This window comes from Portunus trituberculatus, chromosome 35 (genome assembly GCF_017591435.1).
Source record: "Portunus trituberculatus isolate SZX2019 chromosome 35, ASM1759143v1, whole genome shotgun sequence".
In the NCBI taxonomy this organism is placed as follows: domain Eukaryota; kingdom Metazoa; phylum Arthropoda; class Malacostraca; order Decapoda; family Portunidae; genus Portunus; species Portunus trituberculatus.
The window spans coordinates 20,160,547-20,173,765 of NC_059289.1; the positions used below are offsets into that span (position 1 = coordinate 20,160,547).

The 13,219-nt window shown below is 37.6% G+C and overlaps 1 protein-coding gene across 2 annotated transcripts in view; it reads left to right on the forward strand.

Moving 5' to 3' along the window:
- Positions 1–2,134: 2,134 nt before the first annotated feature.
- LOC123513298 (probable chitinase 2) overlaps positions 2,135–13,219 on the forward strand; it is a 99,499-nt gene continuing 88,414 nt past the window's right edge. The window contains exon 1 of one of the 2 annotated variants that reach the window (XM_045270386.1): positions 2,135–2,260. In XM_045270386.1, coding sequence (XP_045126321.1) covers positions 2,209–2,260 — 52 coding nt within the window. In that variant the 5' untranslated portion in view covers positions 2,135–2,208. The remainder of the gene's footprint in view (positions 2,261–13,219) is intronic. The other variant, XM_045270387.1, reaches the window with a different exon arrangement.

A 13,219-nucleotide genomic window follows, 5' to 3' on the forward strand; every position in this document is an offset into this window, starting at 1 on the left:
GATTTACCACTATCTCCTTCCTTAACATCATCATGACTCCTCCTCCTCCTTTACCCACTCTGTCTCTCCTCCATATATTATACCTTTTATCTATGTCTATTTTTATTGCCTCATTTAACTTTGTTTCCACCAGGCATACAATATCTGGTTCTTCTTTCTTTATGTAATCTCTTAATTCTAATTTACTAGATAAAATCCCATCTATGTTTGTATACATCATTTTTAATCTCTTGTTCTTATCATTTTTAGTTAAACTTGCTCCATTCTTTTCTCTTCTTTCTCTTTTATATACCATTTCCTTATCCTGTCTCCTATAATTCTCCAAAAAAATGCCTTCTTCTCCTCCTCTGACCTTTCATTATTTTTTCTCTTGCTTCTGCCACCAGTTCATTGTGTCTCTTCCTTTCCTCCTCGTTTCTATTTTTCTTATATATATATATATATATATATATATATATATATATATATATATATATATATATATATATATATATATATCTTTGCAACCTTCTGTCTCTCTGAGTTTTGTTTTTCTATATAGTACTTCTTCTGCTGCTGCTTGTGATTTTAGTAATATCTTAATTGGTCTCACTGTTCCTTCTTGATATGGTCCCATTCTATGGATTTCTTCTACCTCCTCTTCTAAGTTCTGTCTATCCTCGTCATTTAGATGTTTTAGTAGGTCTTTTATTGATTTCATTTCGTCCTTTTCCCTTCTTGGTCTATATTTAACATTTTTTTCTTTCAGTCCAAAAATAATTACACTCTTTTTTCCGCAATTTCTCTTACTAAATTTTCTTTTTTCTTACAGGTTACAGCGGAACACAGCGGTGTCCTTGCTGATGATCCTCCTCTTCCATTCTGCCCAAGCGGTTCCCGCAACACACGCCACCGCTCTATTTTCACCTTCAATTTTAACTGTGTGTGTGTGTGTGTGTGTGTGTGTGTGTGTGTGTGTGTGTGTGTGTGTGTGTGTGTGTGTGCTTATGACTGTAAAAGAAATTGAGTTGGGAGAAATGTGGCTTATCCTGTCAGAAAACTGACAATTCCAATACACACCTATATTGATTCATAGACTTGAAAAGCTCGTCAAGATGTCGCAAGTTACTGTGCTCAAAGTGAGATTAATAAAAAGATAAATACAGGAACGTTTACTTAGAATTATGCATGAATACTTAATTTAAAGGTTTCTCTACTCCAGTGTTTCCCAATCTTTTTCTGAGCGAGTACCACTTAGAGGTATCATACAATTTCCACGTGCCACCTGGTTCCAGAAAACTCAACTCCAAGAAATATCAATTTATTCGTATGTAAAACACATAATCAACAAGCAACAAGGGACACAGTTCAATGCGAGGGATGCATCTATTTCTTCTCCACTATAGCTGATCGATGCCAGATTATATATCTGGTAGATATACGGAAATATATATATATTTTTTTTCTGAAAAAATGAATTAATTTAACTTAACTAAAAATCGCATATAATCCCGAAAGTGCTTATATGTACCACCTGGAATGTCTTCAGCTTGGTACCCACTGTTCTGCGCCCTAACAGAAAATAGCGAGATATAAGGTTATCGTATTCTCAGTCTTAAGTATTTTAGGAAAACTTTTTTTTTTTTTTTTTTTTATCTTCAAGTTAGTTCTTACTGATCAATGCAAAAATAAGCCAATTATTCCAGAGGCCAACAAAATGTATCTATATCAATATAGTATCTATACAAAACAATATTTAGTTGTAAGTTGGATAATATTCGTTTATCATTACATAGGAAAAAAAGAAAAAATAAATAAAATAAATAAATAAATAAAAATTAAGAAAAATACTGGTAGGTTGCTTTCCTTGTAATGTCAAATAGAACTATAGCAATGAAATAGTTAATAAAAAGGTGATAATAAAAAAAAGTAGTGATTACAGGAAAGAGCGAGTCTGAAGATACTTGTTGGTTTACAATTCCTGGCAAAAATTGGAACTCAAAGAATTAAAACTCTCTTTGTCCCTTATTGTAAGCCTTTACATTCACAATGCATGTCTGCTTGTATGCTACAACAAAAAAGACCACTGCTGTCCTTTAGTTTACCCCTAGTGCCGCCAGTGGCAAATAATCAGTACTTGGCATCATTAGTCTCGCAACGATGGAGAGTCTCACCACCTATCACAGGCCGTGCCGCCGTGGCCACATACACGTCAGTTTGGCTTGAAACATGGTAGGGGCTGTTGCGCACATTGTCACGCTCTCCCTCAGCCTCGCTCTTGGTAAGTTTCTTATTTTGATCAGTTATATATATATATATATATATTTTTTTTTTTCTTATTTATTTCCTCTGTACTTGTTTATGAATGCAGATGCTGTTCGTGCCCAGGAAAGGCTGACTTATTATTTTTTTTTGTCCGTGCCAGATATATAAGTAACGGGTTAGTAGGAATCCCACTTTTTACTTTCCATTTTTAATTCCGGCTCGTGAGCACCAGTGCCCGTCTTTCGTATTGCTGCTAAGTGTAGATTCAGTGGTATAGGAAGTTTTACAATATAGCATCATCATTGAATTACTGAATATGCCAGACCATGAGAGGCGAAAAAGGGAATTAAAAATTCGCATTATATGTTGAGAAAGGTTACCTGTATCAAATGTCAGGTTATGTTGCATTAGTGTGGTGCTTCAAGGGTCTTAAGAACTAGTGATAAACTGTCATTTCCTTCCATTTTACTGTGCGTATCGAGTAATTTGTGTTTTACTTGCAATTTGGGCCGCCCCACGAGACATCAACGCGGGACAGGAAAGCAACCTTGACGATCCTGCATCCTGTGACTCCAGCAGCTTTTTATATTTTCATAAACATTATCCTGTTGCATCGCAAGGATTTGATTTTTTATAGCTATATCGGTGTTATCATGCTGACTTTTTTTTCTCTTTACGTAATCAGGTTATATATGCGAGTCAATTATTAGTAAATGCAAACCGTAGCTTTGTCTTTTAGAACCCGCAATATTGTCTTACACCTTCTCGAAACTTAGTGAGAGATTATGAAGATTTTCTTTCTTTCAGTTGGCTTTGAAAAATCATATTTATGAATATCCAAATGATTGTTACAATGTTCTATACGATATGTTCTTCTGGGAATAAGTTCAGTTGTGTTAACCCCCTATCTTAACCCGCTCAATACTGAGGCGCATTTTTACCTTGAGTTTTGGGTATGATTAGACGATTTTATTTGCATTAGGAAGGATCTATGAAGGTCAAAAGATTAATAACAACAGTCTTCACTGTTCTAATCCCTCACATAAGTCTGAAGTTGTATAAAATCACCAAATAGTAATCAGAATGAATATGGAAACGCGGCATGGTACTGAAAGGGTTTATATATTAATGCATATGACTTTATCTTCGGTTTTTGCTCTGAAATGTCCTCCCTGACTGGCCCTTCTTCCTGGGATACCGAGTGCCCCAAGCAGGTAATTAAAAAAAAATAATTATAGTAATAATTTCTTAATTCATGTCACTCTCCATCCCTTTCTAAAAGTCTGTCACGTCTCACTTTATTATTTTTTTTCATCTTTATCCGTAAATTAAGTCGCTCTATTGCTGGGTCTGAGTGTGCCAAGGAAAAGGGGGCGTTACAATACGAGCTCGACACCGCATGAACCTATTGGCAATACAGTGAGGTGAGGCGGGCACAAGACGGCGAGAGTAAAGAGAGCAAGGCCGACGAGCAACTCTCACCTCCGCCGCTCTGCCACTACTGCCTCACTCAATCGCACCCTCATGACGACTTAGAAATACTGCTCCCATCAACAGTAGCAGCAGTAGCAGCAGCAGTAATAGTAGTAGTAGTAGTAGTAGTAGCAGAAGCTGCAAAAGCAACATCTACAATAATAGCAGTGTTAGTGGTGGTGATGGTGGTGTTTTATGTATGAATGATTACAATTACAATATTTTATATTAGCTTCGATAATGATAATTTAGATTGCATGTCTTGTTCTAGTAATTCAGGAGGCTTCCTTGACGAAATTATTGTTTAACTTTTTCAAAGTTAAATGACGTCACGTCATGGCCTTTAGTGGAAGAGAAAAAAAGTTTGCCCTTTAGTGCCTCCGAGGGAGAGGGGTGGGGACACTTGCAACGGAGACACCTTTCTTGTCAATGTTATACATTCTTACAAGGCTTTTCCCTGTTCATAACTTGTGCATATGTGGAGAAGAGATAAACAGACTGACTTGTATTAATTCTATTTGGTATTTCCTCTACATGGGATTTTCGTTCACACGCGTTCTACGAAGGAGCAGAACAGTTGATGAAAGCATTGCAAATTACTTGTTACAATGATTCATAAAGTAGGCAGGCACTACTGAGAGATGGTGTCCTTGATGCTATCCTGTCGACGAGGCCACCAGGTACCCGCCATCTTATCAGCTTCAGCAAGGATATGTCAGCGAGCTTTGCGCGTGATTGTGTAATAGCTTCATTTGAAAACAATAAGTGACAGGCTATTATATTTTTATCAATTGATTTATTTTCATAAAATAAACACTATAGTGCCCCTTAGAAAATAGCGTGCACCGTGCATATTATGTTATCAGTAGTGTTGTGTTAAATATTTCTCTGCAACACCTGATTATAGTTTTCTCAGGCATAGGTGAAACACATCGAAATACACACGTAAACCCTACACGACAACGGGCACACCTGCTCCTGCGTGGTGGCAACTTCAGTCCCGTTATAACCGACACCAAGAACTTTCACTTGAACAGCTCGACCCCGCTATAGTGAACCGAACCTTTAAACGAAATTTCTTAGAAAGTTTATTTTTCTATTGCCTGCTTACATGTCAGCAGAGGTTATGTGTCCATTGAAGTTTTCCAAGCTGACGCAAATGCTGAATATATTGGAAAGTAATGCATAATGGATGGCGTATGTCAACAAGATTTTTTTTTTTTTTTTTTTTTTCAATTTTGTCAGTCAGTGCGGATTTACTTTCTATTTATAACTGAAACATAAAGCATTATCTATAGCATCAATTCCATGTGTATCCAATTCAAACCTGAGTAACAAAATGTCTTGTCATATGCCAAGGACACTACATCACGAGGGTTTTGTTTCCCGCCTTAATATCTTTCTTCCTGAATAAGTGTCGAAATAGTCGAGGAGGATGTTGCGTGTGTGTTACTCAAGACAACGCCCAATTATTTTTAAATTAATGTAGATCCTGAAGATTATAACGTCAAATCTTAATTCCATGCAGAATAGATAAGTCGTACCTGGATGAGTACAATGTTGATTAAGATCCGTATTATTTCACCTGTCTGACATTGATATGACGGAGTTTTGTATGTTTTGGCTACAGCTGATAGATGTAATCAAGGTGTGCAAAACATGAGCTGTTAATGGTGTCTCCCCGAGGATCATAAGGCAAGTAAAGTGGTAACGTGGCAGTTTGTTAGCATGATGCTCACAGGCGAAAAAAGTAAAAGATTAGCTGAGACTAAGCATCTGTATGTAGCTATATACTTACATCATAAAGTATTCCCTCACATTCTTCGCTTTAGTTATTGATCTTATTACAATAATGCAATAATGTGCATTTTGTTTATTGATCGTCACACAATAGTATGATGACATTAATTTCTGTATTTGGTTTGTATTAAGCTTCATGAGTGTGAAAATCAAGTTTTATTAGTATCCCCCAGTAATAATTCCATCGTTAAGTATTGTGATTGTACGTGTAAAGATTGGCAACGGAAATAAAGAAGCTGCTCTAAAAATCATGTTGATGTTGCATAATATCCCTATAGGAAACTCTCAAGTGATTATCATGAAATAATAGACAAGGCAGATCTCCGATATGTCAGCGTTGAGAGGGAAGACCCTTATACCAAGACTCACAATACTCAAACTTTCGTTCTCCACACTTAAATATGTTAGGAGGCAGCTGGGTGAAGAACACCAATCTGACGCCGCTTTCCCTTTATCACTGGTATTTGTCTTGAGCGGATAACATGTAGTACTAATAGTAGTAGTAGCAGTAGTGGAAGGAAAATTAAAAGGAGTGTTATTTCTTAGGTTTCCTGCTCTCTCTCTCTCTCTCTCTCTCTCTCTCTCTCTCTCTCTCTCTCTCTCTCTCTCTCTCTCTCTCTCTTACACACACACACACACACACACACAAACTTAGTGTAGTGGTTAGCACGCTCGGCTCACAACCGAGATGGCTTGGGTTCGAGTCCTGGAAGCGGCAAGGCAAATGTGTAGGATTTTTTTTAATGTGTAGCCTCTGTTCACCTAGCAGTAAATAGGTACGGGATGTACTCAGGGGGTTGTGGCCTCAATTCCCAGTGTGAGTGGTGTGTGATGTGGTCTCAGCTCTACCCGATGATCAGTCGGTATGAGGTCTGAGGTCTTTCCGTAGAGGGAAGGCTGGCTGGGTAACTAGCAGGCCACCGTGGTGAACACACAAACTAATTCTAACTTTTTTATATAATGTTTTATTTTCTTTCTTCTTAAATTATGTCCTTTTATTTGATGTTTCAATATTTGATCTGCGTCATTATTTATTCCAGGTATGTGGTATTCTTATTGTTTTTTATGTTTCTTTTTACCTGTAATGTATATTTTCAGCCGATTAGCTGCCTATATTATAAGTTTTTATCTATAGATTGTTTATTATTATTATTATTATTATTATTATTATTATTATTATTATTATTATTACTACTACTACTACTACTACTACTACTACTACTACTACTACTACTACTACTACTACTGCGACTACTACTACTACTGCGACTACTACTACTACTACTACTACTACTACTACTACTACTACTACTACTACTACTACTACTACTACTACTACTTTTTTTATGTAGGGAAAAGGGTCAGCCAAGGGCAAACAAACAAAAAAAAAAGTGAAAAAAGAAAAAAAGCCCACTTGAGTGCTGGCTTTCTACAAAGAAGAAAAGCGTCAGCCAAAATTAGGGAGCAAATGCCTCGTTACCTCTCTCTTAAAAGAACACAAGTCGTAGGAAGTCGAAAATACAGAAACAAGGAAGGATTTCCAGAGTTTGCCAGTGAAAGGTATGCATTATTGAGAGTACTGGTTAACTTGCGTTAGAGAGTTGGAAAGAATAGGGATGAGAGGAAGAAGAAAGTAGTAGTAGTAGTTCAGCGAGGCCGCACGAGGAGGGGAGGCATGCAGTTAGCAAGATCAGTAGAGCAGTTAGCATGAAAATAGCGATAAAAGATAGAGAGATGCAACATTTCGGCGGTGAAGTACTACTACTACTACTACTACTACTACTACTATTATTATTATTAGTAGTAGTAGTAGTAGTAGTATTGTTATTATTATTATTATTGTTATTATCAATTATTATTGTTAGTATTACACACACACACACACACACACACACACACACCGATAGCTCAGTGGTACACACCGGTAGCTCAGTGGTTAGAGCGCTGGCTTCACAAGCCAGAGGACCGGGGTTCGATACCCCGGCCGGGTGGAGATATTTGGGTGTGTCTCCTTTCACGTGTAGCCCCTGTTCACCTAGCAGTGAGTAGGTACGGGATGTAAATCGAGGAGTTGTGACCTTGTTGTCCCGGTGTGTGGTGTGTGCCTGGTCTCAGGCCTATCCGAAGATCGGAAATAATGAGCTCTGAGCTCGCTCCGTAGGGTAACGTCTGGCTGTCTCGTCAGAGACTGCAGCAGATCAAACAGTGAAACACACAAGACTACAAAAAAGAGATAATTATGCAAGAGCAAATTTTGAAAAGTTAAGAAAATTTTTTGGTGAAATAGATTGGAGGAACATTATGGACGGAAGGACAGTACAGAGGAAATAAAATATTCCTACAGAAATATAACGAAGGAGTGACGAAATACGGCCCTATATATAAAGAAAAGTACCTATACATGCTTGGTACAATGGTAGATGTGTAGAAGCTAAAAAGGAAAAAAGATAAAGTTTGAAAGAAACTAAAAAAAGCAGAGATATGAAAACAACATACAACAGTATAAGGATACGAGAAATAAATATATTAGAGTAAGGAGAGAGGAAGAAAGAAACTTTGAGAAAGATGTGATGCGGAAAAGCGAAGATGAACCCAAGCTTTTCTACAAGTGTATAAATAGTAAGATGAAAAATAAGGAAGCAATAGAAAAATAGTTAAAGGAGGGAAGACATACCAAGCACCAGAGGAAATGAGTGAGATAGTGAATGAGAGTTTCAAGACTGTTTTTACTGAAGAAAGGATTTTACAGAATCAAATGGGACATTGCATTGCCAAGGCTTGCAAGAAATCATAGTGCACAAAGAAGAAATTGGAAGACTACTAAAAAATTTGGATGTCAGAAAAGCGATGGGACCGGATGGTGTGTCGGGCTGGGCACTAAAGGAATGTAAAGATCAGTTGTTCGAACCAGTCTGGGAAATGGTTACAAGTTCATTAAAGGAAGTGAGACTACCACTGGAATTGAAGAGAGCCAACATAATCCTAATATTCAAAGGAGGAAAGTCAACTGAGCCATTAGATTACAGACTGGTATCACTTACAAGTGTTGTAGGTAAGATATGTGAAATTGTTATCAAATAAAAATGGGTTAAATATTTGAGGAAAAGAAAAAAGAGTTATATCGAACAGACAATTTGGGTTCAGGACAAGGTCATGTTTGCCGAATTTATTAAGTTTCTACTCAAAAGTAGTGGAAGAACTGGAGAGCAAAGATGGATGGATGGACACTGTGTACCTGAACATAAAAAAAGCTTTTGATAAAGTCCCTCATAACAAACTACTTTGGAAATTGAAGAACAAAGGAAGACTGAGAGGAATAATATTAGACTGGATAAGGGATTACTTGAAGAACAAAGAGATGAAAATTGTGATACATACTCATCGAGTGAAGTATCAAGTGGAGTGCCACAGTGATCAGTGTTAGCCCCCATTATGTTCCAGGTATATGTAAACGACATACTGTATGGAGTGACCAGCTATACTAATTTATTTTCTGATGATGCAAAATTGTTAAGAATAATTAAGACCCGAGAAGACTGTTTGCAACTGCAGGAAGATATAATCAAAACTTATGAGTGGAGTAAGAGGTGAAAGTTAGAATTCAATGCCAAGAAATGTCATGTAATGGAATTAGGAAAGAGTAAGAGAAGACGAGTATGGAACTATTTGATGGGAGAGGAACAAATAATGAAAACTAAGAAAAAGATTTGGGAATAGCTATACAAGAAACTCTGAGCCTCAAAAACACATAAATAAAATATTTGGGACAACGTATAAAATGTTGACTAATATTAGGGTGGCATTTCACTACCTGGCCAAGGATATGATGAAAAAAATATTACAAATATGATATGTCCACAGTTGGAATATACAGCAATGATGTCGTTGCCGAGCTTGAAAAAGGATATAGAATTTTTTTGAACGGATCCAGAGGATAGTTACAAAGATGGTGCTGGAACTAAAGGACCTAACATACGAAGAAAGACTGAAGGAAATGGGACTGCCAACCTTATAAGATAGAAGAGAAAGAGGAGACGTAATGGCAATGTATAAAATAGTTAATGACATTGAAAAGATAGACAAGCAAGACCTAGTGCTGGTGATAGAAGAAGCTGGAAGGACAAGAGGACATGTAAAGAAGATCAGGAAGAGGCAGTGTGTAAAGGATATTGGAAAATGCAGTTTTCCACATAGAAAGGTGGAAAAGTGGAATGCTTTGAATGATGAAGTTGTTGCAGCACATAATGTGAATAGCTTTAAAGAAAAATGAACATATGGAGACATGACACTGAGACCCGCTCGAACCCTGTACAATAAAACTACTATGCGTTTCAGGGCCCTGGTAACATTGTTTTTCGCAAATATTTCCTAAACAAACAGTTGGATTAGTATGGCATCTTGGCACAGTTTGTTTCACACCCCGACCTAATATCTGACAACATAGGCCATTGTTAAATGTTAAAGATCTAAGCGTTTACTCCTGGTAATAAAGGCGAAGCCTGGCAGAGGCGACTACACATCAGGACGAGGGAAGCATGACGTAGCTGTGACGTCTCCCCCACCAAGAGAGAGAGAGAGAGAGAGAGAGAGCGGTGAAGAAGGAGGGAGGGGGGAATAAAGCATTGGAGGTGATTGGTTGGTGGGGGAGCGTCACAACTACGTCATGCTTCCCTCGTCCTGATGTGTAGTCGTCTCTGCCAGGCTTCGCCTTTATTACCAGGAGTAAATGCTATGTTGTCAGAGATTAGGTCGGGGTGTGAAACAAACTGTGCCAAGATGCCATACTAATCCAACTGTTTGTTTAGGAGATATTTGCGAAAAACGTAGGTAAATACAACTAGGTAAACACACACACACACACACACACACACACACACACACACACACACACACACACACACACACACACACACACACACACACACACCTTACCTTACTTTCCTTCTTGTTTCCTTGACCTTCTTGAGAACAAAGGCCAGGAAGGTACGAAAAAAAAGAATGACAAACAACAAGAGAATAAAAAACGCACACACACTCACCCACACACACACACACACACACACACACACACACACACACACACTCACCCACACACACACACACACACACACACACACACACACACACACACACACACACACACACACACACATTAGTCACGAAAAAAAAGAAATTGTTCCTGTAGGCATATGTACAATATACTTTTATACCAGAATACTGGAAAAGATTTTCCTCATCCTCCCTACTTCAGATGCCTCAAGGTCACACACGAAGGAAACAATAACTATTGAAGTCTTTCTTCCACGAAAATTAATCGGAGGCAGGAAAGCAAAAGGCCAAGGTGAAAGTACGATGATGGAGAGTAAGATGACGTACTTCTTTCCATTCTATGTAAGTAGAGTATTGAGACCTTGAAGTAAAACGTTTATTTATGGATATTTCTAGGTTTAGACTCTAGCCTTGATACCAAAATTCAGCTACCCATGAAGCTGCATCCTGCATGAATGTTATTTAGCAAGAAGGGCGTGGTGGTGACTAGCTCACCTATGTAAGGTGAGGGAATGAAAAGAAAAAATGAAGAAAGAAATACTGAAGCCATGGTTAGACCGTTGCTAACACGAATTTGTTCATAGGTTTTGACTGTGTGGGCAATGAGGCGGGTTCACACATGCCAATTTGCGACTGATATTTTACGTCGGTAGAATTTGACTCAAAATCGGTGCCTATCGACTGGAGAAACCAGTCGCAAAACAAAACCAACATGTTGGTCTTCTTAGTCAATTTGCGACTTTATTTACGTCGTGACGTTACCGAGTAGGCTTTGAAAATGTGGTCTCAGATATAGAGATGTTGGTGAGGGAAAAAGAACACATCTGGAACCCCAGAAATTAATTATACAGTATAAAAAAAGCTTGCGCAAATCGTCGTTCGACGAAATAGTTGCTACTCTACAAGAACTGTTTCCCTCAATGCAGGGTGTTGTTAGAGGTGAGGATTGAAGACTTGTCAGGATTTAATTTGATCGCAACTGTTTATAGTCTTCTTAAGATTAAAATTTTTCTTATGAGAAATGTAGGCTAATTTAGAATGTGGTAGACACTCCTTTCTTTCCTTCTACTTAGCCAGGGACGTATCCATAGGCATTTTTTTTTCTGTTGATTCTTCCGGTATGCCAAAAGAAGAGCAACCACATCTTCAGCATCGTCACTGGAGGAAGACATCTTGGCGGTTGTTTGTTTACATTAACTTTCTGCCAATGCGCCAAATAGTCGATACTTTCCAGTCGCTACGTGTGACACTTTCCGACTAGAAGGGATGAGTCAGAAACTCTACTGACGTAAAATTCCAGTTGCAAATTGGCACGTGTGAACCCGCCTTTAGATTAGCTAGCGACTCACAATTGCAGACCGTTAACCTTTAAACGGAAACGCCCAGTTTCACTCACACTAATTGTATCCTGACTCCATTTGGACCCACTGCAAAACTATTGGAAAAAAAAAAAAAAAAAAAATATATATATATATATATATATATATATATATATATATATATATATATATATATATATATTGTTACGTTCACCGGTTAAACGGGTAAGATTGGCATCAGGGAGCCGGTGAACTATAACAATAAAAAAAAAACTGCAGGTTCAACTGGTGAGGAAATGCAAAGGAGGGCATTTAAGAAGCTATTTAATAACCCAATAACGTAACTGACATACACATATAGATATAACATAAAACACATGAAACTGACATACACATATACATATAACACATAAATAAATACAACAATAAAGAACCCAACTTAATACCTAACAATAATACTAATCCTATTATGGAGGCAATGTGGAAAAAACGGGACGAGGGGAAGTGATACTTATGCGGTGTCGCAGTGGTGAAGTGCTGGGTGAGGTGGATCCCACGGTAGTCCAATAGGCGTTGTGTTCACTGGTTGAGGCCTTGACCTCGACTGACTTCCAGAAAGCCGGGAGCTTGCTTAACACTTCCGCTTGAGTCGAATGGGGCTGCGTGAATCCAACTTCGGGACAGTAGCGGGGCTTCATGAGACGGTAACGTGGAGGGTTCATGAGACGGTGTCGTGGAAGGTTCATGAGACGGTGACGTGGAAGGGGAGGTGGAGAGGTGGCGAACGAGGTAGCAAGCGGAGGAGGTGATGGTAGTGGAGTATGTTACGGGCAGGCCGTAACAATATATATATATATATATATATATATATATATATATATATATATATATATATATATATATAAGGATCATCTTTATTGAATTACAGATTCGAAAAAGAAAGCATCTTGTAGATCGATGAAAGAAAAATAAAAAATAAAAGCATACAAATTTATGCTCATACTTAGTTTTAATAATTTATTTAGAAAAAAATATTTAAGAAAATAGTGACTGCCATATAGCGTGTAAATCCAATTTTTTTTTTTTTTTGGGGGGAAAGAAAAGTAAGAAAATTGAATATTCTTAAATAAAATGGTTGCTCTTTCTAAGAAATAGTGTATAATTCTTAATTTGCTTTCCAATTGTGGTGCCCTGACTAAATGAAAATAAACAATCTTTGTTTCTGATTTTGATAAATAAACAGGTAAATAAACAAATAAACAGAACCTGCATACCAACAACATGGTTTATCATGATAACTTTAGCTTGAACTTATTACTGAAACCATTATTTAA